The sequence below is a fragment of the Caloenas nicobarica genome, chromosome 30 (assembly GCF_036013445.1).
Source record: "Caloenas nicobarica isolate bCalNic1 chromosome 30, bCalNic1.hap1, whole genome shotgun sequence".
Taxonomy (NCBI): domain Eukaryota; kingdom Metazoa; phylum Chordata; class Aves; order Columbiformes; family Columbidae; genus Caloenas; species Caloenas nicobarica.
This window is the reverse complement of record NC_088274.1, coordinates 283,053-310,787: the sequence shown is the minus strand read 5'-3', so window position 1 is coordinate 310,787 and position 27,735 is coordinate 283,053. Positions and strand designations below refer to the sequence as shown.

The window sequence follows — 27,735 nt, the reverse complement described above, 5'->3', positions numbered from 1 at the left end:
TCCCAGTACTTCCCGGTGCTGCCCAGTTTGTTCTGGGTGCCACATGTTCCCTGGGGAGTCCCAGTGTTTCCCAGTACCTACCAGTTTGTTCTTGGTACCACGTGCATCCCAGTATTTCCCAGCACTCCCCAGTACATCCCAGTACTTCCCAGTGCTGCCCAGTTTGTTCCGGGTGACACACGTTCCTCAGGGTGTCACAGTGTTTCCCAGTACTTCCCAGTGCATCCCAGTACTTCCCAGTGCATCCCAGTACTTCCCAGTGCTTTCCAGCGTGTTCTGGGTACCACGTGTTCCCCGGGGTTTCCCAGTGTTTCCCAGTACTTCCCAGTTTGTTCTTGGTACCACATGTGACCCAATACTTTCCAGCACTCCCCAATGTGACCCGGGTGCCACATGTTCCTCAGCGTCTCCCAGTACTTTCCAGTGCTTCCCAGTTTGTTCTGGGTGCCACGTGCTCCACAGTATCTCCCAGTTCCTCCCAGTGTCTCACAGTCCTTCCCAGGGCTCCCCAGTGTGTCCCAGTACTTCCCAGTATGTTCTGGGTACCGCTTGCTCCCCAGCGTACCAGTACTTCCCAGTGTCTCCCAGTCCTTCCCAGTTCCCCCCAGTATATCCCAGCATGCCCTGAGTGCCACATGCTCCCCAATATCCTCTGCTGCACCCCAAGGTTGAGCCTCACCCTGAAGCTGAAGATTCTGGGGACCCCCCAAGGTGTTTGGGATCCCCCCAAACCCATCTGGGGCTGCTCTGTCATAGGGGGATGTCAAAACGCTCTGGAGCCCCATAATCACCCCCCACTCCCCTCCTTGAGATATCCCCAGAACAGAAAACAAAGTAATTAAAATAAATAAGACTAATAATAACAACAAATTTATTAAAACACATTAAATTGGAGGGGAGGGTCCTCCGTGGTGGCCTCCCTGCGGCTCACCATGGCCTGAACCCCCATAGGAGTCCTGCACCTCCAATAAATAGGGGGGGATATCATCTCATCATCCCCGTGGAGAACCATTGGGGGGTTTTCTGGCACCCTGTGCCACAGTGTTTGCCACCCGAAATAAATAATAAATAATTATCGAGGTGTCCCCACCCCAAACATCTGGCCCAGCTTTCGGCATGACCCGCGTGCCGGTGGCCCGGCCACACCGGGCAGATTTTGGGGGGGTCCCTTGGGAAAGAAAACCCGTGGTGTTGAGTTTAGGGGGGTCCTCTACCGGTCATCCCAGTTGGGTTGTCTTCTGTTGACCGGTGGGAAGATCCGACTGGAAGATCTGAGCTTTGGCCTGGAGATCTTCATCTATGGAGGGAGAAAGAGAGGGGATAAGAGGAGCGTGGGGTTTGGGGAGGGGTCTCCCTTGGGTCCTCAGTCCAGGGGAGGGTGGTGGGTGCTGCTGGAGGAGAAGGAGGACGTACCGGCCTGGACGTATCCACCACCTCCAACGAAGGGGTGAAATTGCGTAGGGTGTCATCACCTGTGGGGAGATGGTGGGGGGCTGTTGGTTGGCTTAGGGGGACGGTCTTCCCCACACATTGGTCTCCATCAACCAAAATTGGGGCTGGGGGTTACCTGTGGCACTGTCGGCTCCCATGTTGCGGTAGAGGAACCCATCGGGCGAGCGCCAGGTGAAGCCATCAGCCTCGTACCAGTTGACACCGGTGTAGATTTGAGGGTCACTGGGTGGGTGACAAGAAGGTGTCTCAGAGGGAGGGGAGCGGAGAACCAGAGGAGGGGGCTCCCCCAAAGAGAACCAACCCTCCTCTCAACTGGAAGACCCTCCCCAACAGGGAACCCAGGTGTCCGGGCTCCTCTACCTCAGCTTGTACTTCTTCTGGTGCTGGTTCCTGACCAGTATGATGATGAGGATGATGCAGCTGATGAGCAAGATGGTGGACACCAACCCCAAGGCCATGGCCACCTTGCTGATGCGCCCAGAGCAGTTGTCACCCGTGTACCAGTACAGGGCTTTGTCGTAACACCTGTGGGATGGAGACAAGGTCAGGTCCACCCTCTCCTTGCGACCAGAGCGAGGATGATGGAGACTCCTCCACCGGCCAATCCCGCAGCCATGGTGGCACTCACGAGCACTGGGGACCGGCCCGGGTGACGTGGCACTGGCCGAAGTGACAGTCCAGGGTGCTGAGCGTGTTGGGCGTGCAGTTGGTGATGCACTGGATGGTGCCCTCCGTGATCAATGGGAAGTAGAAATCGCGATAATCGCTGGGCGCACGTTGCCTGCAGATCTCTGTGGGGGAGTGGGTTGGAGGGTTAGAGGAGAACGGGGGTGAGGGATGTGGTGAGGTGGGCCACGAGCTGGTGGGATGGGCAGGGATCTGGTGGGATGGACAAGGAACTGGTAGGATGGGAAAGAAACTGGGGGGATGGACAAGGAATTGGTAGGATGGGCAAGGAACTGGTGGGATTGTCAAGGAGCTGGTAGGATGGGCAAGGAGCTGGTAGGATGGGCAAGGAGCTGTTGGGATGGGCAAGGAGCTGTTGGGATGGTCAAGGAACTCGTAGGATGGTCAAGGAATTTGTAGGGTGGTCAAGGAGCTGGTGGGATGGTCAAGGGGCTGGTGGGATGGTCAAGGAGCCGGTGGGATGGACAAGGAATTGTTAGGATGGGCAAGGAGCTGGTGGGATGGACAAGGAGCTGGTAGGATGGGCAAGGAACTGGTGGGATGGTCAAGGAGCTGATGGGGAACATGGCGAGAACTTGTGGGGTAGGTGAAGGAGTGATGTAGGGAGCTGGGAGAACTGGTGGGGTGCACTGGGGGCTGGTGGGGATCACAAGAGGGTCCCCAGAAGGTCTCACCAATCAGGGAAGATGCTTGTGTCATGTTCCTGACAATGGGGTTGGGCGACACGTTGAGGCAGAGGATGGCTGTGGTAGGAGGAAGAGAGAGAGAGATGTCAGAGAACCATCCTTGGGTGATTCAGGTGGGACCCAGGCATCTGGGAGGGACCCAGGCATCCGGGAAGGGGTGAAACAAGGGACATGGAAGGTCACCCACAGATGTTGTGTTGACAGTTGCCCTGGGTGGCCTGTGTCTCCTGCAGACTCTCCACCACCATCCTCATTGTCTCCTTGAACGTCTCCGTCACGTTGCTGGTCTCCGCCATGGTGAAGAAGATCTCGTGTTCCACCACAATGCTGCCAGGCCTTTGGGGAGGGCACGTGGTGGAGTTAGAGGGGACAAATGGGGAGAGCCCACCCCAAAACCACATCAGGGACACCTTACCTTAGGCTGATGATCTCCACACCCTCGTAGCCGGGAATGTTCCCATAGATCTTCTTGATCTGCAAAGCCAAAGAGTTGCATGAGCCACCACCCAGGGGACAAGATGGCCATGGAGGGACAAGTCAACCCTCCTCTCCTCACCTCCCTGCGGAAGTGCTCCTCAAAGAAGCGGTAGGTGTCTGACTGGGTATCATTGAGCTCCGCTGTGTAGTTGAAGTTGGTGACGGTCACGCTCGCCACCATGTAGGCCAGAATTGTCCCCGGGTAAGCTAAAGGGACACAAAGGGTGATGGGAAGGACCTCAACGTGGTGGCCCAGGGAGGTCAGAACCTCCAGGGAGGCCGTGGAGGTGACACTTACGGAGGTTGGTGGTGATGGAGTCGACGGCGAACTCGCACAAGGGACCGTAGAAAGACGAGGAGCAGAGACACTTGTTCCCATTATAGGTGCCTCCATTCTGGCAGAAAACTGGAGGGAGAAGGGTAGGGGGCTCAGAAGGTCCCCTTGGAGAACACCCGGGGACAAGGGGACCCGCTTTGAGCTGGGTAGGGTAGAGGTGACATGTGGGACATGAGGGTCCTTTGCAGTGGAGGTGGGAAGGGGGAAACTCACCTGATGGAAGAATTGTGGTGGAGAGTGTTGAGGAGGTGGCTTCGGTAGTGGTGGGTGCTGTGGAGGTCAGCTGGGTGCTGGTGGGTGCTGTGGAGGTTGGTTGGGTGGTGCTGGGTGTTCTGGAGATCAGTGGGGTGGCGGATGGTGCTGTGGAGGTCAATTGGACGTTGGTGGGTACTGCGGAGGATAATTGGGTGGTAGTGGATGCTGTGGAGGTCAGTTGGGTGCTGGTGGGTTCTGTGGAGGTCCCCTTTGTAGAAGTGGTGGATACTGACATGGAGGTGACCTCGGTGACGGTGACAGTGGTGGAGGTGGTTCCAGTGGTGGAGAAGGCCGTGGAGGAAGGTCCTGATGTGCTGATGACCTCAGTGGAGGTGGCAGTGGTGGAGGTGCCTTCAGCTGTAGAGAAGATGGTGGAAAGTCCAGAGGTGCTGGGGACATCGGTGGAGGTGACTTGGGTAGAGGGGACAGTGGTGGAGGTGGTTCCAATGGAGGAGAAGGTTGTGGAGGAAAGTCCTGAGGTGGTGGGTGCTGTGGAGGTCAGTTGGGTGGCCACAGATGCTGTAGATGTCAGTTCCGTGGTGGGTGCTGTGGAGGTGGAATCTGTGCTGGTGGGTGCCGTAGAGGACAATGGGGTGGTGTTGGATTCTTTGGAGGTCACCTGGGTGCTGGGTGCTGCGGAGGACAATTGGCTGGTGGTTGGGGCCATGGAGGACAATTCAGTGGTTGTAGGTAAAGCAGAGGATAATTGTGTGCTGACGACGGGTGCTGTGGAGGTCAGTTGGGTGGTGGTGGGTGCTGAGGAGGAAAATTGGGTGCTGGGTGCTGTGGAAGTCACTTGGCTGGTGGTTGGAGCTGTAGAGGTCAGTTGGGTGCTGGATGGTGCTGTGGTGGTCACTTCTGTGGAAGTGGTGGATACTGTTATGGAGGTGACCTCAGGTGACGTGCCAGCGGTGGAGGTGACTCCAGTGGTGGAGAAGGCTGTGGAGGAGGGTCCTGACGTGCTGGTGACCTCAGAGGAGGTGACAGTGGTGGGGATGGCTCCAGTTGTAGAGAAGACAGTGGGGAGTCCTGAGGTGGTGGGGACGGCCGTGGACGTGAGGTGGCTGGTTGTGGGTGATGTGGACATGATTTGGGTGGTGGTGGGTGCTGTGGAGATGACGTCAGTGCCGATCGGTGCTGTGGTTATCAGTTGGGTGGTGGACACTGTGGTGGGTGCTGTGGAGGTCCCATGGGTGGTGGTAGGTAGTATAGAGGACAATTGGGAGCTGGTGGGTGCTGTGGAGGTCAGTTGGGTGCTGGTGGGTGCTGTGGAGGTCTCTTCTGTGGAAGTGGTGGACAGTGACATGGAGGTGAACTCAGTGGAGGTGACAGCAGTAGACGTGGCTCCAGTGGAGGACAAGGTCGTGGAGGAGGGTCCTGAGGAGGTGAGGACTTTGGTGGAGGTGACTTCAGTTGAGGAGACGGCAGTGGAGGTCAACTGAGTGGTGGTGGGAGCTGTGGAGGTCAGTTGGGTGCTGCTGGGTGCTGTGGAGGTCAGTTGGCTGGTAGATACAGTGGAGGTCTGTTGGGTGCTGGGTGCTGTGGAGGTCACTTGGGTACTGGTGGGTGATGTTGTGGTCACTTCTGTGGAAGTGGTGGGTACTGACATAGAGGTGTCCTCAGGTGACGTGACAGCGGTGGAGGTGACTCCAGTGGTGGAGAAGGCCGTGGAGGACGGTCCCGCTGTGCTGGGGACCTCAGTGGAGGTGGCAGTGGTGGAGGTGCTTTCAGTAGTGGAGAAGACAGTGGAGAGTCCAGAGGTGCTGGGGACGTCTGTGGAGGTGACGAGGGTAGAGGTGACAGTGGTGGAGGTGGTTCCAATGGAGGAGAAGGTTGTGGAGGAGGGTCCTGAGGTGGTGGGTGCTGTGGAGCTCACAGAGGTGCTGGTTGGTGCTGTGGAGGTCAATTCAGTGGAGGTAGGTAACATAGAGGAAAATTGGGTGCTGAGGATGGGTGTTGTGGAGGTCAGGTGGGTGCTGGTGGGTGCTGTTGATGTCAGTTGGGTGCTGGTGGGTGCTGTGGAAGTCCCTTCTGAGGAAGTGGTGGGTAACGACGTAGAGGTGACCTCAGTGGAGGGGACAGCGGTGGAAGAGGGTTCTGAGGTGGTAGGCATGTCCGTGGCGGTGACCTGGGTGGAGATGACAGCACTGGAGGTGACTTGACTGGTGGTGACTTGACTGCTGGTTGGAGCTGTGGAGGTCACTTGGCTGGTGGGTGCTGTGGAGGTCTCTTCCGTGGAAATGGTGGGTACCGACATGGAGGTGACCTCAGTGGAGGTGACAGCTGTAGACGTGGCTCCAGTGGTGTGGATGTCCGTGGAGGTGACATCAGTGGCAGTGACAGCAGTGGAGGTCACTTGGCTGGTGGTTGGTGCTGTGGAGGTCAGTTGGGTGGTGGTGGGTGCTGTGGAGGTCACGTCTGTTGAAGTGGTGGACACTGACATGGAGGTGACCACGGTGGTGGGGACAGGGGAGGAGGTGGCTCCAGTGGAGAAGGGTGTGGAAGATGGTCCTGAGGTGGTGGGTGCAGCTGTGGAGGTGACGTCAGTGGAGGGGCCAGGGGTGGACGTGACTCCAGTGGTGGAGAAGGCTGTGGAAGATGGTCCTGAGGTGCTGGTGATGGCTGTGGAGGTGACCTCAGTGGAGCGGACATCGGTGGAGGTCAGTTGGCTGCTGGTGGGTGCTGTGGGGGTCTCTTCTGTGGAAATTGTAGATACCGACATAGAGGTGACCTCAGTGGTGGAGGTGGCTCCCGTAGAGGAGAAGGTTGTGGAAGAGGGTGCTGATGTGGCGGGGACATCTGTAGAAGTCATATGGGTGCTGCTGGGTCCTCTGGAGGTCAGTTGGCTGGTAGATACAGTGGAGGTCTGTTGGGTGGTGGGTGCTGTGGAGGTCACTTGGGTACTGGTGGGTGATGTTGTGGTCACTTCTGTGGAAGTGGTGGGTACTGACATAGAGGTGTCCTCAGGTGACGTGACAGCGGTGGAGGTGACTCCAGTGGTGGAGAAGGCCGTGGAGGAAGGTCCTGATGTGCTGGGGACCTCAGTGGGGGTGGCAGTGGTGGAGGTGCCTTCAGTAGTGGAGAAGACAGTGGAGAGTCCAGAGGTGCTGGGGACGTCTGTGGAGGTGACGTGGGTAGAGGTGACAGTGGTGGAGGTGGTTCCAATGGAGGAGAAGGTTGTGGAGGAGGGTCCTGAGGTGGTGGGTGCTGTGGAGCTCACAGAGGTGCTGGTTGGTGCTGTGGAGGTCAATTCAGTGGTTGTAGGTAACGTAGAGGAAAATTGGGTGCTGAGGATGGGTGCTGTGGAGGTCAGGTGGGTGGTGGGTGCTGTGGAGGTCTCTTCTGTGGAAGTGGTGGGTGCTGACGTGGAGGTGACCTCAGTGGAGGGGACACCTGTGAAGGGCCCTGAGGTGGTGGGGAGGTCTGTGGAGGTGACCTCAGTGGAGGGGATAGGGGTGGACGTGATTTGGCTGGTGGTTGGTGCTGTGGAGGTCATTTGGGTGCTGGTGGTTGCTGTGGAGGTCAGTTGGGTGCTGGTGGTTGCTGTGGAGGTCAGTTGGGTGCTGGTGGGTGCTGTGGAGGTCTCTTCCGTGGAAATGGTGGGTACCGACATGGAGGTGACCTCAGTGGAGGTGACAGCTGTAGACGTGGCTCCAGTGGTGTGGACGTCCATGGAGGTAACACCAGTGGCGGTGACAGCAGTGGAGGTCACTTGGCTGGCGGTTGGTGCTGTGGAGGTCAGTTGGGTGGTGGTGGGTGCTGTGGAGGTCACGTCTGTGGAAGTGGTGGACACTGATATGGAGGTGAACACGGTGGTGGGGACAGGGGAGGAGGTGGCTCCAATGGAGTAGGGTGTGGAAGAGGGTCCTGAGGTGCTGGTGATGTCTGTGGAGGTGACGTCAGTGGAGGGGACAGCAGTGGAGGTCACTTGTCTGGTGGTTGGTGCTGTAGAGGTCAGTTGGGTACTGGTGGGTGATGTTGTGGTCACTTCTGTTGAAATGGTGGGTACTGACACAGAGGTGACCTCATGTGATGTGACAGCGGTGGAGGTGACTCCAGTGGTGGAGAAGGCCGTGGAGGACGGTCCCGCTGTGCTGGGGACCTCAGTGGAGGTGGCAGTGGTGGAGGTGCTTTCAGTAGTGGAGAAGACAGTGGAGAGTCCAGAGGTGCTGGGGACGTCTGTGGAGGTGACGTGGGTAGAGGTGACAGTGGTGGGCGTGGTTCCAATGGAGGAGAAGGTTGTGGAGGAGGGTCCTGAGGTGGTGGGTGCTGTGGAGCTCACAGAGGTGCTGGTTGGTGCTTTGGAGGTCAATTCAGTGGTGGTAGGTAATGTAGAGGAAAACTGGGTGCTGACGAAGGGTGCTGTGGAGGTCAGGTGGGTGGTGGGTGCTGTGGAGGTCTCTTCCATGGAAGTGGTGGGTACTGATGTGGAGGTGACCTCAGTGGAGGGGACAGGGGTGGACGTGACTTCACTGGTGGTTGGTGCTGTGGAGGTCATTTGGGTGCTGGTGGGTGCTGTGGAGGTGAGTTGGGTGCTGGTGGGTGCTGTGGAGGTCTCTTCTGTGGAAGTGGTGGACAGTGACATGGAGGTGAACTCAGTGGAGGTGACAGCAGTAGATGTAGCTCCAGTAGAGGAGAAGGTCGTGGAGGAGGGTCCTGAGGTTGTGGGTGCAACTGTGGAGGTGACTTCAGTGGAGGGGACATCGGTGGAGGTCAGTTGGGTGCTGGTGGGTGCTGTGGGGGTCTCTTCTGTGGAAATTGTAGATACCGACATAGAGGTGACCCCAGTGATGGAGGTGGCTCCCGTAGAGGAGAAGGTTGTGGAAGAGGGTGCTGAGGTGGCGGGGACATCTGTAGAAGTCATTTGGGTGCTGCTGGGTGCTGTGGAGGTCAGTTGGGTGGCAGATACAGTGGAGGTCTGTTGGGTGCTGGGTGCTGTGGAGGTCACTTGGGTACTGGTGGGTGATGTTGTGGTCACTTCTGTGGAAGTGGTGGGTAGTGACATAGAGGTGACCTCAGGTGATGTGACAATGGTGGAGGTGACTCCAGTGGTGGAGAAGGCCGTGGAGGACGGTCCTGATGTGCTGGTGCCCTCAGTGGGGGTGACAGTGGTGGAGGTGCCTTCAGCTGTAGAGAAGACAGTGGAGAGTCCAAAGGTGCTGGGGACGTCTGTGGAGGTGACGTGGGTAGAGGTAACAGTGGTGGAGGTGGTTCCAATGGAGGAGAAGGTTGTGGAGGAGGGTCCTGAGGTGGTGGGTGCTGTGGAGCTCACAGAGGTGCTGGTTGGTGCTGTGGAGGTCAATTCAGTGGTGGTAGGTAATGTAGAGGAAAATTGGGTGCTGAGGATGGGTGCTGTGGAGGTCAGGTGGGTGCTGGTGGGTGCTGTTGAGGTCAGTTGGGTGCTGGTGGGTGCTATGGAAGTCCCTTCTGAGGAAGTGGTGGGTAATGACGTAGAGGTGACCTCAGTGGAGGGGACAGCGGTGGAAGAGGGTTCTGAGGTGGTGGGCATGTCCGTGGCGGTGACCTGGGTGGAGATGACAGCACTGGAGGTCACTTCATTGGTGGTGGGTGCTCTGGAGGTCAGTTCAGTGGCTGGTGCTGTGGAAGTCACTTGGCTAGTGGGGGGTGCTGTGGAGGTCAGTTGGATGCTGGTGGGTGCTGTGGAGGTGAGTTGGGTGCTGGTGGGTGCTGTGGAGGTGAGTTGGGTGCTGGTGGGTGCTGTGGATAGCACATCTGTGGAAGTGATGGAGACCGACATGGAGGTGACCTCAGTGGAAGTGACAGTGGTGGAGGTGTCTGCAGTGGAGGAGAAGGTCGTGGAAGAGGGTCCTGAGCTGCTGGGGATGTCTGTAGAGGTAATTTGGGTGGTGGTGGGTGAGGTAGTGGTCAGTTGGCTGGTAGATACTGTAGAGGTCTGTTGGGTGGTGGGTGCTACGGAGGTCACTTGGGTGCTGAGTGCTGTGGAAGCAGGTGCTGTGGAGGTCAGTTGGGTGGTGGTTGGTGCTGTAGAGATTATTTGGGTGCTGGATGGTGCTTTGGAGGACACTTCAGTGGTGGTAGGTAAAGTAGTGGATAACTGGGTGCTGAGGACGGGTGCCATGGAGGTCAGTTGGGTGGTGGTGGGTGCTGTGGAGGTGGGTCCTGTGGAGGTCAGCTGGGTGCTGGTGGGTGCTGTGGAGGTCTCTTCTGTGGAAGTGGTGGACAGTGACATGGAGGTGAACTCAGTGGAGGTGACAGCAGTAGATGTAGCTCCAGTAGAGAAGGTCGTGGAGGAGGGTCCTGAGGTTGTGGGTGCAACTGTGGAGGTGACTTCAGTGGAGGTGACAGCAGCGGAGGTCGGTTGGGTGGTGGTGAGTGCTGTGGAGGTCTCTTCTGTGGAAATTGTAGATACCGACATAGAGGTGACCTCAGTAGTGGAGGTGGCTCCCGTAGAGGAGAAGGTTGTGGAAGAGGGTGCTGAGGTGGCGGGGACATCTGTAGAAGTCATTTGGGTGCTGCTGGGTGCTGTGGAGGTCAGTTGGCTGGTAGATACAGTGGAGGTCTGTTGGGTGCTGGGTGCTGTGGAGGTCACTTGAGTACTGGTGGGTGATGTTGTGGTCACTTCTGTGGAAGTGGTGGGTAGTGACATAGAGGTGTCCTCAGGTGATGTGACAGCGGTGGAGGTGACTCCAGTGGTGGAGAAGGCCGTGGAGGACGGTCCTGATGTGCTGGGGACCTCAGTGGAGGTGGCAGTGGTGGAGGTGCTTTCAGTAGTGGAGAAGACAGTGGAGAGTCCAGAGGTGCTGGGGACGTCTGTGGAGGTGACATGGGTAGAGGTGACAGTGGTGGGGGTGGTTCCAATGGAGGAGAAGGTTGTGGAGGAGGGTCCTGTGGTGATTGCTGCTGTGGAGCTCACAGAGGTGCTGGTTGGTGCTGTGGAGGTCAATTCAGTGGTGGTAGGTAACGTAGAGGAAAATTGGGTGCTGACGATGGGTGCTGTGGAGGTCAGGTGGGTGCTGGTGGGTGTTGTGGAAGTCCCTTCTGAGGAAGTGGTGGGTAATGACGTAGAGGTGACCTCAGTGGAGGGGACAGCGGTGGAAGAGGGTTCTGAGGTGGTGGGCATGTCCGTGGCGGTGACCTGGGTGGAGATGACAGCACTGGAGGTGACTTGACTGGTGGTGACTTGACTGTTGGTTGGAGCTGTAGAGGTCAGTTGGGTGCTGGTGGGTGCTGTGGAGGTCTCTTCCGTGGAAATGGTGGGTACCAACATGGAGGTGACCTCAGTGGAGGTGACAGCTGTGGACGTGGCTCCAGTGGTGTGGACGTCCATGGAGGTAACACCAGTGGCGGTGACAGCAGCGGAGGTGATTTGGCTGGCGGTTGGTGCTGTGAAGGTCAGTTGGGTGGTGGTGGGTGCTGTGGAGGTCACGTCTGTGGAAGTGGTGGACTCTGACATGGAGGTGACCACGGTGGTGGGGACAGGGGAGGAGGTGGCTCCAGTGGAGAAGGGTGTGGAAGAGGGTCCTGAGGTGGTGGGTGCAACTGTGGAGGTGACATCAGTGGAGGGGACAGGGGTGGACATGACTCCAGTGGTGGAGAAGGCTGTGGAAGATGGTCCGGAGGTGCTGGTGATGGCTGTGGAGGTGACCTCAGTGGAGGGGACATCAGTGGAGGTCACTTGTCCGGTGTTTGGTGCTGTGGAGGTCAGTTGGGTGCTGAGGGGTGCTGTGGAGGTCAGTTGGCTGGTAGATAAAGTGGAGGTCTGTTGGGTGCTGGGTGCTGTGGAGGTCAGTTGCGTACTGATGGGTGATGTTGTGGTCGCTTCTGTGGAAGTGGTGGGTACTGACATAGAGGTGACCTCAGGTGACGTGACAGCGGTGGAGGTGGCTCCAGTGGTGGAGAAGGCCGTGGAGGATGGTCCTGCTGTGCTGGGGACCTCAGTGGAGGTGGCAGTGGTGGAGGTGCTTTCAGTAGTGGAGAAGACAGTGGAGAGTCCAGAGGTGCTGGGGACGTCTGTGGAGGTGACGGGGGTAGAGATGACAGTGGTGGAGGTGGTTCCAATGGAGGAGAAGGTTGTGGAGGAGGGTCCTGAGGTGGTGGGTGCTGTGGAGCTCACAGAGGTGCTGGTTGGTGCTGTGGAGGTCAATTCAGTGGTGGTAGGTAACACAGAGGAAAATTGGGTGCTGAGGATGGGTGTTGTGGAGGTCAGGTGGGTGCTGGTGGGTGCCTTTGATGTCAGTTGGGTGCTGGTGGGTGCTGTGGAAGTCCCTTCTGAGGAAGTGGTGGGTAACGACGTAGAGGTGACCTCAGTGGAGGTGACAGTGGTGGAAGAGGGTTCTGAGGTGGTGGGCATGTCCGTGGCGGTGACCTGGGTGGAGATGACAGCAATGGAGGTGACTTGACTGGTGGTGACTTGACTGCTGGTTGGAGCTGTGGAGGTCACTTGGCTGGTGGGTGCTGTGGAGGTCAGTTGGGTGGTGGTGGGTGCTGTGGAGGTCACGTCTGTTGAAGTTGTGGACACTGACATGGAGGTGACCACGGTGGTGGGGACAGGGGAGGAGGTGGCTCCAGTGGAGAAAGGTGTTGAAGACGGTCCGGAGGTGGTGGGTGCAGCTGTGGAGGTGCCATCAGTGGAGGGGACAGGGGTGGACGTGACTCCAGTGGTGGAGAAAGCTGTGGAAGATGGTCCTGAGGTGCTGGTGATGGCTGTGGAGGTGACCTCAGTGGAGCGGACATCGGTGGAGGTCAGTTGGCTGCTGGTGGGTGCTGTGGGGGTCTCTTCTGTGGAAATTGTAGATACCGACATAGAGGTGACCTCAGTGGTGGAGGTGGCTCCCGTAGAGGAGAAGGTTGTGGAAGAGGGTGCTGATGTGGCGGGGACATCTGTAGAAGTCATATGGGTGCTGCTGGGTCCTGTGGAGGTCAGTTGGCTGGTAGATACAGTGGAGGTCTGTTGGGTGCTGGGTGCTGTGGAGGTCACTTGGGTACTGGTGGGTGATGTTGTGGTCACTTCTGTGGAAGTGGTGGGTACTGACATAGAGGTGTCCTCAGGTGACGTGACAGCGGTGGAGGTGACTCCAGTGGTGGAGAAGGCCGTGGAGGACGGTCCTGATGTGCTGGGGACCTCAGTGGAGGTGGCAGTGGTGGAGGTGCCTTCAGTAGTGGAGAAGACAGTGGAGAGTCCAGAGGTGCTGGGGACGTCTGTGGAGGTGACGTGGGTAGAGGTGACAGTGGTGGAGGTGGTTCCAATGGAGGAGAAGGTTGTGGAGGAGGGTCCTGAGGTGGTGGGTGCTGTGGAGCTCACAGAGGTGCTGGTTGGTGCTGTGGAGGTCAATTCAGTGGTTGTAGGTAATGTAGAGGAAAACTGGGTGCTGACGAAGGGTGCTGTGGAGGTCAGGTGGGTGGTGGGTGCTGTGGAGGTCTCTTCCACGGAAGTGGTGGGTGCTGACGTGGAGGTGACGTCAGTGGAGGGGACAGGGGTGGACGTGACTTGACCGGTGGTTGGTGCTGTGGAGGTCATTTGGGTGCTGGTGGGTGCTGTGGAGGTGAGTTGGGTGCTGGTGGGTGCTGTGGAGGTGAGTTGGGTGCTAGTGGGTGCTGTGGATAGCACTTCTGTGGAAGTGATGGAGACCGACATGGAGGTGACCTCAGTGGAAGTGACAGTGGTGGAGGTGTCTGCAGTGGAGGAGAAGGTCGTGGAAGAGGGTCCTGAGCTGCTGGGGATGTCTGTAGAGGTAATTTGGGTGGTGGTGGGTGATGTAGAGGTCAGTTGGCTGGTAGATACAGTGGAGGTCTGTTGGGTGGTGGGTGCTACGGAGGTCACTTGGGTGCTGAGTGCTGTGGGAGCAGGTGCTGTGGAGGTCAGTTGGGTGGTGGTTGGTGCTGTAGAGATTAGTTGGGTGCTGGATGGTGCTTTGGAGGACACTTCAGTGGTGGTAGGTAAAGTAGTGGATAACTGGGTGCTGAGGACAGGTACCATGGAGGTCAGCTGGGTGGTGGTGGGTGCTGTGGAGGTGGGTCCTGTGGAGGTCAGCTGGGTGCTGGTGGGTGCTGTGGAGGTCTCTTCTGTGGAAGTGGTGGACTCTGACATGGAGGTGAACTCAGTGGAGGTGACAGCAGTAGATGTAGCTCCAGTAGAGGAGAAGGTCGTGGAGGAGGGTCCTGAGGTTGTGGGTGCAACTGTGGAGGTGACTTCCGTGGAGGTGACAGCAGCGGAGGTCGGTTGGGTGGTGGTGAGTGCTGTGGAGGTCTCTTCTGTGGAAATTGTAGATACTGACATAGAGGTGACCTCAGTGGTGGAGGTGGCTCCCGTAGAGGAGAAGGTTGTGGAAGAGGGTGCTGAGGTGGCGGGGACATCTGTAGAAGTCATTTGGGTGCTGCTGGGTGCTGTGGAGGTCAGTTGGCTGGTAGATACAGTGGAGGTCTGTTGGGTGCTGGGTGCTGTGGAGGTCACCTGGGTACTGGTGGGTGATGTTGTGGTCACTTCTGTGGAAGTGGTGGGTAGTGACATAGAGGTGTCCTCAGGTGATGTGACAGCGGTGGAGGTGACTCCAGTGGTGGAGAAGGCCGTGGAGGACGGTCCTGATGTGCTGGTGCCCTCAGTAGGGGTGACAGTGGTGGAGGTGCCTTCAGCTGTAGAGAAGACAGTGGAGAGTCCAAAGGTGCTGGGGACGTCTGTGGAGGTGACGGGGGTAGAGGTGACAGTGGTGGGGGTGGTTCCAATGGAGGAGAAGGTTGTGGAGGAGGGTCCTGAGGTGGTGGGTGCTGTGGAGCTCACAGAGGTGCTGGTTGGTGCTGTGGAGGTCAATTCAGTGGTGGTAGGTAACGTAGAGGAAAATTGGGTGCTGACGATGGGTGCTGTGGAGGTCAGGTGGGTGCTGGTGGGTGTTGTGGAAGTCCCTTCTGAGGAAGTGGTGGGTAATGACGTAGAGGTGACCTCAGTGGAGGGGACAGCGGTGGAAGAGGGTTCTGAGGTGGCGGGCATGTCCGTGGCGGTGACCTGGGTGGAGATGACAGCACTGGAGGTGACTTGACTGGTGGTGACTTGACTGTTGGTTGAAGCTGTGGAGGTCACTTGGCTGGTGGGTGCTGTGGAGGTCTCTTCCGTGGAAATGGTGGGTACCAACATGGAGGTGACCTCAGTGGAGGTGACAGCTGTAGACGTGGCTCCAGTGGTGTGGACGTCCATGGAGGTAACACCAGTGGCGGTGACAGCAGTGGAGGTCACTTGGCTGGCGGTTGGTGCTGTGGAGGTCAGTTGGGTGGTGGTGGGTGCTGTGGAGGTCACGTCTGTGGTAGTGGTGGACACTGACATGGAGGTGACCACGGTGGTGGGGACAAGGGAGGAGGTGGCTCCAGTGGAGAAAGGTGTTGAAGACGGTCCGGAGGTGGTGGGTGCAGCTGTGGAGGTGCCATCAGTGGAGGGGACAGGGGTGGACGTGACTCCAGTGGTGGAGAAAGCTGTGGAAGATGGTCCTGAGGTGCTGGTGATGGCTGTGGAGGTGACCTCAGTGGAGCGGACATCGGTGGAGGTCAGTTGGCTGCTGGTGGGTGCTGTGGGGGTCTCTTCTGTGGAAATTGTAGATACCGACATAGAGGTGACCTCAGTGGTGGAGGTGGCTCCCATAGAGGAGAAGGTTGTGGAAGAGGGTGCTGAGGTGGCGGGGACATCTGTAGAAGTCATTTGGGTGCTGCTGGGTGCTGTGGAGGTCAGTTGGCTGGTAGATACAGTGGGGGTCTGTTGGGTGGTGGGTGCTGCTGAGGTCACTTGGGTGCTGAGTGCTGTGGGAGCAGGTGCTGTGGAGGTTAGCTGGGTGGTGGTTGGTGCTGTAGAGATTATTTGGGTGCTGGATGGTGCTTTGGAGGACACTTCAGTGGTGGTAGGTAAAGTAGTGGATAACTGGGTGCTGAGGACGGGTGCCATGGAGGTCAGCTGGGTGGTGGTGGGTGCTGTGGAGGTGGGTCCTGTGGAGGTCAGCTGGGTGCTGGTGGGTGCTGTGGAGGTCTCTTCTGTGGAAGTGGTGGACAGTGACATGGAGGTGAACTCAGTGGAGGTGACAGCAGTAGATGTAGCTCCAGTAGAGGAGAAGGTCGTGGAGGAGGGTCCTGAGGTTGTGGGTGCAACTGTGGAGGTGACTTCCGTGGAGGTGACAGCAGCGGAGGTCGGTTGGGTGGTGGTGAGTGCTGTGGAGGTCTCTTCTGTGGAAATTGTAGATACTGACATAGAGGTGACCTCAGTGGTGGAGGTGGCTCCCGTAGAGGAGAAGGTTGTGGAAGAGGGTGCTGAGGTGGCGGGGACATCTGTAGAAGTCATTTGGGTGCTGCTGGGTGCTGTGGAGGTCAGTTGGCTGGTAGATACAGTGGAGGTCTGTTGGGTGGTGGGTGCTGTGGAGGTCACTTGGGTACTGGTGGGTGATGTTGTGGTCACTTCTGTGGAAGTGGTGGGTACTGACATAGAGGTGACCTCAGGTGATGTGACAGCAGTGGAGGTGACTCCAGTGGTGGAGAAGGCCGTGGAGGACGGTCCTGATGTGCTGGTGCCCTCAGTAGGGGTGACAGTGGTGGAGGTGCCTTCAGCTGTAGAGAAGACAGTGGAGAGTCCAGAGGTACTGGGGACGTCTGTGGAGGTGACGGGGGTAGAGATGACAGTGGTGGAGGTGGTTCCAATGGAGGAGAAGGTTGTGGAGGAGGGTCCTGAGGTGGTGGGTGCTGTGGAGCTCACAGAGGTGCTGGTTGGTGCTGTGGAGGTCAATTCAGTGGTGGTAGGTAACGTAGAGGAAAATTGGGTGCTGACGATGGGTGCTGTGGAGGTCAGGTGGGTGGTGGGTGCTGTGGAGGTCTCTTCCGTGGAAGTGGTGGGTGCTGACGTGGAGGTGACCTCAGTGGAGGGGACACCTGTGAAGGGCCCGGAGGTGGTGGGGAGGTCTGTGGAGGTGACCTCAGTGGAGGGGATAGGGGTGGAGGTCACTTGGCTGGTGGTTGGTGCTGTGGAGGTCATTTGGGTGCTGGTGGTTGCTGTGGAGGTGAGTTGGGTGCTGCTGGGTGCTGTGGAGGTCAGTTGGGTGCTGGTGGGTGATGTTGTGGTCGCTTCTGTGAAAGTGGTGGATGCTGGCAGGGAAGTGACCTCGGGAGACATGACAGCGGTGGAGGACAGTTGGGTGCTGGTGGGTGCTGTGGAGGTCGGTTGGGTGCTGGTGGGAGCTGTGGAGATCTCTTCTGTGGAAGTGGTGGACTCTGACATGGAGGTGACCACGGTGGTGGGGACAGGGGAGGAGGTGGCTCCAGTGGAGAAGGGTGTGGAAGATGGTCCTGAGGTGGTGGGTGCAACTGTGGAGGTGAACTCAGTGGAGGGGCCAGGGGTGGATGTGACTCCAGTGGTGGAGAAGGCTGTAGAGGATGGAGCTGAGGTGGTGGGGATGGCCGTGGATGTAACCTCAGTGGAGGTGAGAGATGGGGAGGTGGCTCCAGTAGTTGAGAGGGTTGTGGAAGAGAGTCCTGATGAGGTGGTGTCTTCCGTGGATGTGACGTCAGTGATAACAACAGTGGTGGAAGTGGCTCCAGTGGTGGAGAAGGCTGTGGAAGACGGTCCTGAGGTGCTGGTGATGGCTGTGGAGGTGACGTCAGTGGAGGGGACAGCAGTGGAGGTTACTTGTCTGGTGGTTGGTGCTGTGGAGGTCAGTTGGGTGCTGGTGGGTGCTGTGGAGGTCAGTTGGGTGCTGGTGGGTGCTGTGGAAGTCCCTTCTGAGGAAGTGGTGGGTAATGACGTAGAGGTGACCTCAGTGGAGGGGACAGCGGTGGAAGAGGGTTCTGAGGTGGTGGCCATGTCCGTGGTGGTGACCTGGGTGGAGATGACAGCACTGGAGGTGACTTGACTGGTGGTGACTTGACTGTTGGTTGGAGCTGTGGAGGTCACTTGGGTGGTGGGTGCTGTGGAGGTCTCTTCTCTGGAAGTGGTGGGTACCGACATGGAGGTGACCTCAGTGGAGGTGACAGCAGTGGAGGTCACTTGGCTGGCGGTTGGTGCTGTGGAGGTCAGTTGGGTGCTAGTGGGTGCTGTGGAGGTCTCTTCTCTGGAAGTGGTGGATAGTGACATGGAGGTGACCTCAGTGGAGGTGACAGCAGTATATGTAGCTCCAGTAGAGGAGAAGGCTGTGGTTGTCAATCCTGGGGTGGTGTTGACCTCTGTGGAGGTGACCTCAGTGGAGGAGAAAGATGAAGAGGTGGATCCAGTGGTGGAGAATCCTGTTGAGGAGGGTCCAGAAGTGGTGGGGCCTATGGTGGAGGTGACGTCAGTGGAAGGGACAGCAGTGGAGGTCACTTGTCTGGTGGCTGGTGCTGTGGAGGTCAGTTGGGTACTGGTGGGTGCTGTGGAGGTCTCTTGTGTGGAAGTGGTGGCTGGCGACATGGAGGGGACCTGAGTGGAAGTGACAGTGGTGGAGGTGGCAGATGAAGAGGTGGCTCCAGTGGTGGAGAAGGCTGTTGAGGAGGGTCCAAAGGTGGTGGGGACAGAGGTGGAGGTGAGGTCAGTGGAGGGGACAGCGGTGGAGGTGGCCCCAGTGGTGGAGAAGATGGTGGAGGAGGGTCCTGCTGAGGTGGTGGCTTCAGTGGATGTGACATGAGTGGAGGTGACAGTGGTGGAGATCACTTGTGCGATGGGTGCTGTGGAGCTCATTTGGGTGCTGGTGGGAGCTGTGGAGGTCGGTTGGGTGCTGGTGGGAGCTGTGGAGGTTGGTTGGGTGCTGGTGGGAGCTGTGGAGGTCTCTTCTATGGAAGTGGTGGACAGTGACATGGAGGTGACAGTGGTTGAGGTGGCTGCAGTGGAGGAGAAGGTTGCGGAGGAAGGTCCTGCGGTGGTGGGGCCATCTGTAGAGGTCAGTTGGGTGGTGCTGGGTGATGTAGAGGTCAGTGGGCTGGTAGATACAGTGGAGGTGTGTTGGGTGGTGGGTTCTGTGGAGGTCACTTGGGTGTTGAGTTCTGTGGAAGCAGGTGCTGTGGAGGTCAGTTGGGTGGTGCTGGGTGCTATGGTGGCATGTTCTGTGGAAGTGATGGACAGTGACATGGAGGTGACAGTGGTGGAGGTGGCTTCAGTGGAGGAGAAGGTCGTGGAGGAGGGTCCTGCGGTGGTGGGGCCATGTGTAGAGGTCAGTTGGGTGGTGGTGGGTGATGTAGAGGTCAGTTGGCTGGTAGATACAGTGGAGGTGTGTTGGGTGGTGGGTGCTGTGGAGGTCACTTGGGTGCTGGGTGCTGTGGAAGCAGGTGCTGTGGAGGTCAGTTGGGCAGCGGTTGGTGCTGTGGAGATCATTTGGGTGCTGAACGGTGGTTTGGTGGACAATTCAGTGGTGGTAGGTAACGTAGAGGATAATCGGGTGCTGAGGATGGGTGCTGTGGAGGTGAGTTGGGTACTGGTGGGTGCTGTGGAGGTCTCTTGTGTGGAAGTGGTGGCTACTGACATGGAGGTGACCTGGGTGGGAGTGACAGCGGTGGATGCAGCTTCAGTGGAGGAGAAGCTTGTCAAGGACAGTCCTGAGGTGGTGGTGGCTTCCGTGGATGTGACCTCAGCAGACGTGACAGCGGTGGAGGTGGCTCCAGTGGAGGAGAAGGCTGTGGAGGCGTGTCCAGAGGAGGTGGGCGTGGCCATGGAGGTGACTTGAGTGGAGGTGACAGTGGTGGAGGTCACCTGGCTGGTGGTTGGTGTTGTGGAGGTCAATTGGGAGGTGGTGGCTTCTGTGGAGGTGAACTCAGTGGAGGTGACAGCAGTAGGCGTGGCTCCAGTGGTGGAGGAGGCTGTAGAGGACAGTCCTGAGGTGGTGGGGACAGAGGTGGAGGTGCCAGCAGTGGACGTGCCAGCAGTGGAGGTCCCCTGAGTGGTGGGAGCTGTGGAGGTCAGATGGGTGCTGGTGGGTGCTGTGGTGGTCCCTTCCAGCGATGTGGTGGTTGCTGTCACGGAGGTGACCTCAGTTGAGGGGACAGTGGTGTAGGAGGGTCCTGAGGTGGTTGAGATGTCCGTGGAGGTGACCTGGGTGGAGGTGATAGCACTGGAGGTCACTTGAGTGGTGGGTGATGAGGACGTCTCTTGTGTGGAAGTGGTTGGTAGCGCCATGGAGGTGAGCTGAGTGGAGGTGCCAGCAGTAGATGTAGCTCCAGTAGAGGAGAAGGCTGTGATGGACGATCCTGGGGTGGTGTTGACACCTGTGGATGTGACCTCAGTGGAGGGGACAGCAGTGGAGGTCACTTGTCTGGTGGTTGGTGCTATGGAGGTCCGTTGGGTACTGGTGGGTGCTGTGGAGGTGAGTTGGGTGCTGGCGGGTGCTGTGGAGGTCGGTTGGGTGCTGGTGGATGCTGTAGAGGTCAGTTGGGTGGTGGTGGGTGATGTAGATGTCAGTTGGCTGGTAGATACAGTGGAGGTGTGTTGGGTGGTGGGTTCTGTGGGGGTGACTTGGGTGCTGAGTGCTGTGGAAGCAGGTGCTGTGGAGGTCAGTTGGGTGGTGGTGGGTGCTAGGGTGGCATGTTCTGTGGCAGTGGTGGATAGTGCCATGGAGGTGACCCCAGTGGAGGTGGCTCCAGTGGAGGAGAAGGTCGTGGAGGAGGGTCCTGCTGAGGTGGTGGCTTCAGTGGATGTGACATGAGTGGAGGTGACAGTGGTGGAGATCACTTGTGCGGTGGGTGCTGTGGAGGAGACTTGTGTGCTGGTGGGTGTTGTGGAGGTGAGTTGGGTACTGGTGGGTGCTGTGGAGGTCTCTTGTGTGGAAGTGGTGACTACAGACGTGGAGGTGACCTGGGTGGAAGTGACAGCGGTGGATGTAGCTTCAGTGGAGGAGAAGGTTGTCAAGGACAGTCCTGAGGTGGTGGTGGCTTCGGTGGAGGTGACCTCAGCAGACGTGACAGCGGTGGAGGTGGCTCCAGTGGTGGAGAAGGCTGTAGAGGATGGAGCTGAGGTGGTGGGGATGGCCGTGGATGTAACCTCAGTGGAGGTGAGAGATGGGGAGGTGGCTCCAGTAGTTGAGACGGTTGTGGAAGAGAGTCCTGATGAGGTGGTGTCTTCCGTGGATGTGACGTCAGTGATAACGACAGTGGTGGAAGTGGCTCCAGTGGTGGAGAAGGCTGTGGAAGACGGTCCTGAGGTGCTGGTGATGGCTGTGGAGGTGACCTCAGTGGAGGGGACAGCAGTGGAGGTCACTTGTGTGGTGGTTGGTGCTGTGGAGGTCAGTTGGGTGCTGGTGGGTGCTGTGGAGGTCTCTTGTGTGGAAGTGGTGGCTGGCGACATGGAGGGGACCTGAGTGGAAGTGACAGTGGTGGAGGTGACAGATGAAGAGGTGGCTCCAGTGGTGGAGAAGTCTGTTGAGGAGGGTGCAGAGGTGGTGGAGACAGTGGTGGAGGTGAGGTCAGTGGAGGGGACAGCGGTGGATGTGGCCCCAGTGGTGGAGAAGATGGTGGAGGAGGGTCCTGCTGAGGTGGTGGCTTCAGCGGATGTGACATGAGTGGAGGTGATAGTGGTGGAGATCACTTGTGCGGTGGGTGCTGTGGAGGTGAGTTGGGTGCTGGTGGGTGATGATGTGGTTGCTTCTGTGGAAGTGGTGGAAAGTGACATGGAGGTGACAGTGGTGGAGGTGGCTCCAATGGAGGAGAAGGTCGTGATGGAGGGTCCTGCGGTGGTGTGGACATCTGTAGAGGTCAGTTGGGTGGTGGTGGGTGCTAGGGTGGCATGTTCGGTGGAAGTGGTGGATAGTGACATGGAGGTGACCCCAGTGGAGGTGGCTCCAGTGGAGGAGAAGGTTGTGGATGAGGCTCCTGATGAGCTGGTGGCTTCAGTGGATGTGACGTCAGTGGAGGTGACTGCAGTGGAGGTGACTGCTGTGGAGGTCATTTGGGTACTGGTGGGTGCTGTGGAGGTCTCTTGTGTGGAAGTGGTGGCTACAGACATGGAGGTGACCTGGGTGGAAGTGACAGCGGTGGATGTAGCTTCAGTGGAGGAGAAGGTTGTCAAGGACAGTCCTGAGGTGGTGGTGGCTTCGGTGGAGGTGACCTCAGCAGACGTGACAGCGGTGGAGGTGGCTCCAGTGGTGGAGAAGACTGTAGAGGATGAAGCTGAGGTGGTGGGGATGGCCGTGGATGTAACCTCAGTGGAGGTGAGAGATGGGGAGGTGGCTCCAGTAGTTGACCTGGCTGTGGAAGAGAGTCCTGATGAGGTGGTGTCTTCCGTGGATGTGACGTCAGTGATAACGACAGTGGTGGAAGTGGCTCCAGTGGTGGAGAAGGTTGTGGAAGACGGTCCTGAGGTGCTGCTGATGGCTGTGGAGGTGACGTCAGTTGAGGGGACAGCAGTGGAGGTCACTTGTCTGGTGGTTGGTGCTGTGGAGGTCAGTTGGGTACTGGTGGGTGCTGTCGAGGTCAGTTGGGTACTGGTGGATGCTGTGGAGGTGAGTTGGGTACTGGTGGATGCTGTGGAGGTCTCTTGTGTGGAAGTGGTGGCTGGCGACATGGAGGGGACCTGAGTGGAAGTGACAGTGGCAGAGGTGACAGATGAAGAGGTGGCTCCAGTGGTGGAGAAGGCTGTTGAGGAGGGTCCAAAGGTGGTGGGGACAGAGGTGGAGGTGAGGTCAGTGGAGGGGACAGCGGTGGAGGTGGCCCCAGTGGTGGAGAAGATGGTGGAGGAGGGTCCTGCTGAGGTGGTGGCTTCAGTGGATGTGACATGAGTGGAGGTGACAGCGGTGGAGATCACTTGTCCAGTGGGTGCTGTGGAGCTCATTTGGGTGCTGGTGGGAGCTGTGGAGGTCGGTTGGGTGCTGGTGGGAGCTGTGGAGGTTGGTTGGGTGCTGGTGGGAGCTGTGGAGGTCTCTTCTATGGAAGTGGTGGACAGTGACATGGAGGTGACAGTGGTTGAGGTGGCTGCAGTGGAGGAGAAGGTTGCGGAGGAAGGTCCTGCGGTGGTGGGGCCATCTGTAGAGGTCAGTTGGGTGGTGCTGGGTGATGTAGAGGTCAGTGGGCTGGTAGATACAGTGGAGGTGTGTTGGGTGGTGGGTTCTGTGGAGGTCACTTGGGTGCTGAGTTCTGTGGAAGCGGGTGCATTGGAGGTCAGTTGGGTGGTGCTGGGTGCTATGGTGGCATGTTCTGTGGAAGTGGTGGACAGTGACATGGAGGTGACAGTGGTGGAGGTGGCTTCAGTGGAGGAGAAGGTCGTGGAGGAGGGTCCCGCGGTGGTGGGGCCATGTGTAGAGGTCAGTTGGCTGGTAGATACAGTGGAGGTGTGTTGGGTGGTGGGTGCTGTGGAGGTCACTTGGGTGCTGGGTGCTGTGGAAGCAGGTGCTGTGGAGGTCAGTTGGGCAGCGGTTGGTGCTGTGGAGATCATTTGGGTGCTGAACGGTGGTTTGGAGGACAATTCAGTGGTGGTAGGTAACGTAGAGGATAATCGGGTGCTGAGGATGGGTGCTGTGGAGGTCAGTTGGGTGGTGGTGGGTGCTGTGGAGGTGAGTTGGGTACTGGTGGGTGCTGTGGAGGTCTCTTGTGTGGAAGTGGTGGCTACTGACATGGAGGTGACCTGGGTGGGAGTGACAGCGGTGGATGCAGCTTCAGTGGAGGAGAAGGTTGTCAAGGACAGTCCTGAGGTGGTGGTGGCTTCCGTGGATGTGACCTCAGCAGACGTGACAGCGGTGGAGGTGGCTCCAGTGGAGGAGAAGTCTGTGGAGGCGTGTCCAGAGGAGGTGGGCGTGGCCATGGAGGTGACTTGAGTGGAGGTGACAGGGGTGGAGGTCAGCTGGCTGGTGGTTGGTGTTGTGGAGGTCAATTGGGTGGTGGTGGCTTCTGTGGAGGTGAACTCAGTGGAGGTGACAGCAGTAGGCGTGGCTCCAGTGGTGGAGGAGGCTGTAGAAGACAGTCCTGAGGTGGTGGGGAGAGAGGTGGAGGTGCCAGCAGTGGAGGTGCCAGCAGTGGAGGTCCCCTGAGTGGTGGGAGCTGTGGAGGTCAGATGGGTGGTGGTGGGTGCTGCGGTGGTCCCTTCCAGCGATGTGGTGGTTACTGTCACGGAGGTGACCTCAGCTGAGGGGACAGTGGTGTAGGAGGGTCGTGAGGTGGTTGAGATGTCCGTGGAGGTGACCTGGGTGGAGGTGATAGCACTGGAGGTCACTTGAGTGGTGGGTGATGAGGACGTCTCTTGTGCGGAAGTGGTTGGTAGCGCCATGGAGGTGAGCTGAGTGGAGGTGCCAGCAGTAGATGTAGCTCCAGCAGAGGAGAAGGCTGTGGTGGACGATCCTGGGGTGGTGTTGACACCTGTGGATGTGACCTCAGAGGAGGGGACAGCAGTGGAGGTCACTTGTCTGGTGGTTGGTGCTATGGAGATCCGTTGGGTACTGGTGGGTGCTGTGGAGGTGAGTTGGGTGCTGGCGGGTGCCGTGGAGGTCGGTTGGGTGCTGGTGGGTGCTGTAGAGGTCAGTTGGCTGTTGGTGGGTGACGTAGAGGTTAGGTGGCTGGTAGATACAGTGGAGGTGTGTTGGGTGGTGGCTTCTGTGGGGGTGACTTGGGTGCTGAGTGCTGTGGAAGCAGGTGCTGTGGAGGTCAGTTGGGTGTTGGTGGGTGGTATGGTGGCATGTTCTGTGGCAGTGGTGGATAGTGACATGGAGGTGACCCCAGTGGAGGTGGCTCCAGTGGAGGAGAAGGTCGTGGAGGAGGGTCCTGCTGAGGTGGTGACTTCAGTGGATGTGACATGAGTGGAGGTGACAGTGGTGGAGATCACTTGTGTGGTGGGTGCTGTGGAGGTGAGTTGGGTGCTGGTGGGTGATGTTGTGGTCGCTTCTGTGGAAATGGTGGCTGCTGGCAGGGAAGTGACCTCGTGAGACGCGACAGCGGTGGAGGTCAGTTGGGTGCTGGTGGGTGCTGTGGAGGTCAGTTGGCTGGTGGTGGGTGCTATGGTGGCATGTTCTGTGGAAGTGGTGGAGAGTGCCATCGAGGTTACTCCAGTGGAGGTGGCTTCAGTGGAGGTGGCTGCAGTGGAGGTCAGTTGGGTACTGGTGGGTGCTGTGGAGGTCTCTTCTGTGGAAGTGGTGAATGGTGACATAGAGGTGACCCCAGTGGTGGTGGATCCAGTGGAGGTGACTGCAGTGGAGGTCAGCTGGGTACTGGTGGGTGCTGTGGAGGTCTCTCCTGTGGAAGTGGTGAATGGTGACATAGAGGTGACCCCAGTGGTGGTGGCTCCAGTGGAGGAGAAGGCTGTGGAGGAGTGTCCAGAGGTGGTGGGCATGGCCATGGAGGTGACTTGAGTGGAGGTGACAGTGGTGGAGGTCACCTGGCTGGTGGTTGGTGTTGTGGAGGTCAATTGGGTGGTGGTGGCTTCTGTGGAGGTGAACTCAGTGGAGGTGAGAGCAGTAGACATGGCTCCAGTGGTGGAGGAGGCTGTAGAGGACAGTCCTGAGGTGGTGGGGACAGAGGTGGAGGTGCCAGCAATGGAGGTGCCAGCAGTGGAGGTCCCCTGAGTGGTGGGAGCTGTGGAGGTCAGATGGGTGGTGGTGGGTGCTGTGGTGGTCCCTTCCACCGATGTGGTTGTTCCTGCCATGGAGGTGACCTCAGTTGAGGGGACAGTGGTGTAGGAGGGTCCTGAGGTGGTTGAGACGTCCGTGGAGGTGACCTGGTTGGAGGTGACAGCACTGGAGGTCACTTGAGTGGTGGGTGATGAGGACATCTCTTGTGTGGAAGTGGTTGGTAGCGCCATGGAGGTGAGCTGAGTGGAGGTGACAGCACTGGAGGTGACTTTACTGGTGGTGACTTGACTGTTGGTTGGAGCTGTGGAGGTCAGTTGGGTGGTGGTGGGTGCTGTGGACGTCAGATGGGTGCTGGTAGGTGCTGTAGCGGTCCCTTCCGATGATGTGGTGGACACTGACATGGAGGTGACCTCAGGTGACGTGGCAGCGGTGGAGGTGACTCCAGTGGTGGAGAAGGGGGTGGAGAAGGGTTCTGAGGTGGTGGTGACCTCAGTAGGGGTGACAGTGGTGGAGATGGTTCCAGCTGTAGAGAAGACGGTGGAGCGTCCAGAGGTGCTGGGGACATCTGTGGAGCTGACCTGGGTAGAGGTGACAGTGGTGGAGATGGCTCCAGTGGAGGAGAAGGCTGTGGAGGAGTGTCCAGAGGTGGTGGTGATGGCTGTGGAGGTGACCTCAGTGGAGGGGACAGCAGTGGAGGTGGCCTCAGTGGAGGGGAGAGGGCTGGATGTGACTCCAGTGGTGGAGAAGACTGTAGAGGATGCAGCTGAGGTGGTGGGGATGGCTGTGGATGTAGCCTCAGTGGAGCTGAGAGATGGGGAGGTGGCTCCAGTAGTTGAGCTGGTTGTGGAAGAGAGTCCTGATGAGGTGGTGTCTTCCGTGGATGTGACGTCAGTGATAACGACAGTGGTGGCAGTGGCTCCAGTGGTGGAGAAGGCTGTTGAGGAGGGTCCAGAGGTGGTGGGGACTGAGGTGGAGCTGCGGTCAGTGGAGGGGACAGTGGTGGAGGTGGCCCCAGTGTTGGAGAAGATGGTGGAGGAGGGTCCTGCTGAGGTGGTGGCTTCAGTGGATGTGACATGAGTGGAGGTGACAGTGGTGGAGATCACTTGTGTGGTGGGTGCTGTGGAGGTGAGTTGGGTGCTGGTGGGTGATGTTGTGGTCGCTTCTGTGGAAGTGGTGGATGCTGGCAGGGACGTGACCTCGGGCGACGCGACAGCGGTGGAGGTCAGTTGGGTGCTGGTGGGTGCTGTGGAGGTCAGTTGGGTGCTGGTGGGTGCTGTGGAGGTCAGTTGGCTGGTGGTGGGTGCTATGGTGGCATGTTCTGTGGAAGTGGTGGAGAGTGCCATGGAGGTTACTCCAGTGGAGGTGGCTTCAGTGGAGGTGACTGCAGTGGAGGTCAGTTGGGTACTGGTGGGTGCTGTGGAGGTCTCTCCTGTGGAAGTGGTGAATGGTGACATGGAGGTGACCCCAGTGGTGGTGGCTCCAGTGGAGGAGAAGGCTGTGGAGGAGTGTCGAGAGGTGGTGGGCATGGCCATGGAGGTGACTTCAGTGGAGGTGACAGTGGTGGAAGAGGGTTCTGAGGTGGTGGGCATGTCTGTGGAGGTGACCTGGGTGGAGATGACAGCACTGGAGGTGACTTGACTGGTGGTGACTTGACTGCTGGTTGGAGCTGTGGAGGTCACTTGGCTGGTGGGTGCTGTGGAGGTCTCTTCCGTGGAAATGGTGGGTACCGACATGGAGGTGACCTCAGCAGAGGTGACAGCTGTGGAGGTGGCTCCAGTGGTGTGGACGTCCGTGGAGGTGACATCAGTGGCAGTGACAGCAGTGAAGGTGACTTGGCTGTCGGTTGGTGCTGTGGAGGTCAGTTGGGTGGTGGTGGGTGCTGTGGACGTCAGATGGGTACTGGTAGGTGCTGTAGCGGTCCCTTCCGATGATGTGGTGGACACTGACATGGAGGTGACCTCAGGTGACGTGGCAGCGGTGGAGGTGACTCCAGCGGTAGAGAAGGGGATGGAGAAGGGTTCTGAGGTGGTGGTGACCTCAGTAGGGGTGACAGTGGTGGAGGTGGCTTCAGTTGTAGAGAAGACAGTGGAGAGTCCAGAGGTGGTGGGGATGTCTGTGGAGCTGACCTGGGTAGAGGTGACAGCGGTGGAGGTGGCTGCAGTGGAGGAGAAGGCTGTGGAGGAGTGTCCAGAGGAGGTGGTCATGACCATGGAGGTGACTTGAGTGGAGGTGACAGGGGTGGAGGTCACCTGGATGGTGGCTGGTGTTGTGGAGGTCAGTTGGGAGGTGGTGGCTTCTGTGGAGGTGAACTCAGTGGAGGTGACAGCAGTAGACATGGCTCCAGTGGTGGAGGAGGCTGTAGAAGACAGTCCTGAGGTGGTGGGGAGAGAGGTGG

The 27,735-nt window shown here is 58.4% G+C and overlaps 2 protein-coding genes across 2 annotated transcripts in view; both read right to left on the bottom strand.

Moving 5' to 3' along the window:
- The window catches only part of PFAS (phosphoribosylformylglycinamidine synthase), a 308,075-nt gene that overhangs the window by 161,997 nt on the left and 118,343 nt on the right, over window positions 1–27,735 (bottom strand). The gene's annotated exons all lie outside the window — the stretch shown is intronic.
- LOC135999804 (uncharacterized) lies at window positions 1,997–25,570 on the bottom strand. Its single transcript, XM_065653380.1, has 7 exons — window positions 3,853–25,570; window positions 3,601–3,708; window positions 3,382–3,509; window positions 3,241–3,299; window positions 3,013–3,161; window positions 2,814–2,882; window positions 1,997–2,112 (listed from the first exon to the last, which is right to left on the bottom strand). The coding sequence occupies exons 1-7, from the start codon at window positions 25,568–25,570 to the stop codon at window positions 1,997–1,999; spliced, it is 22,347 nt and encodes a 7,448-aa protein (XP_065509452.1).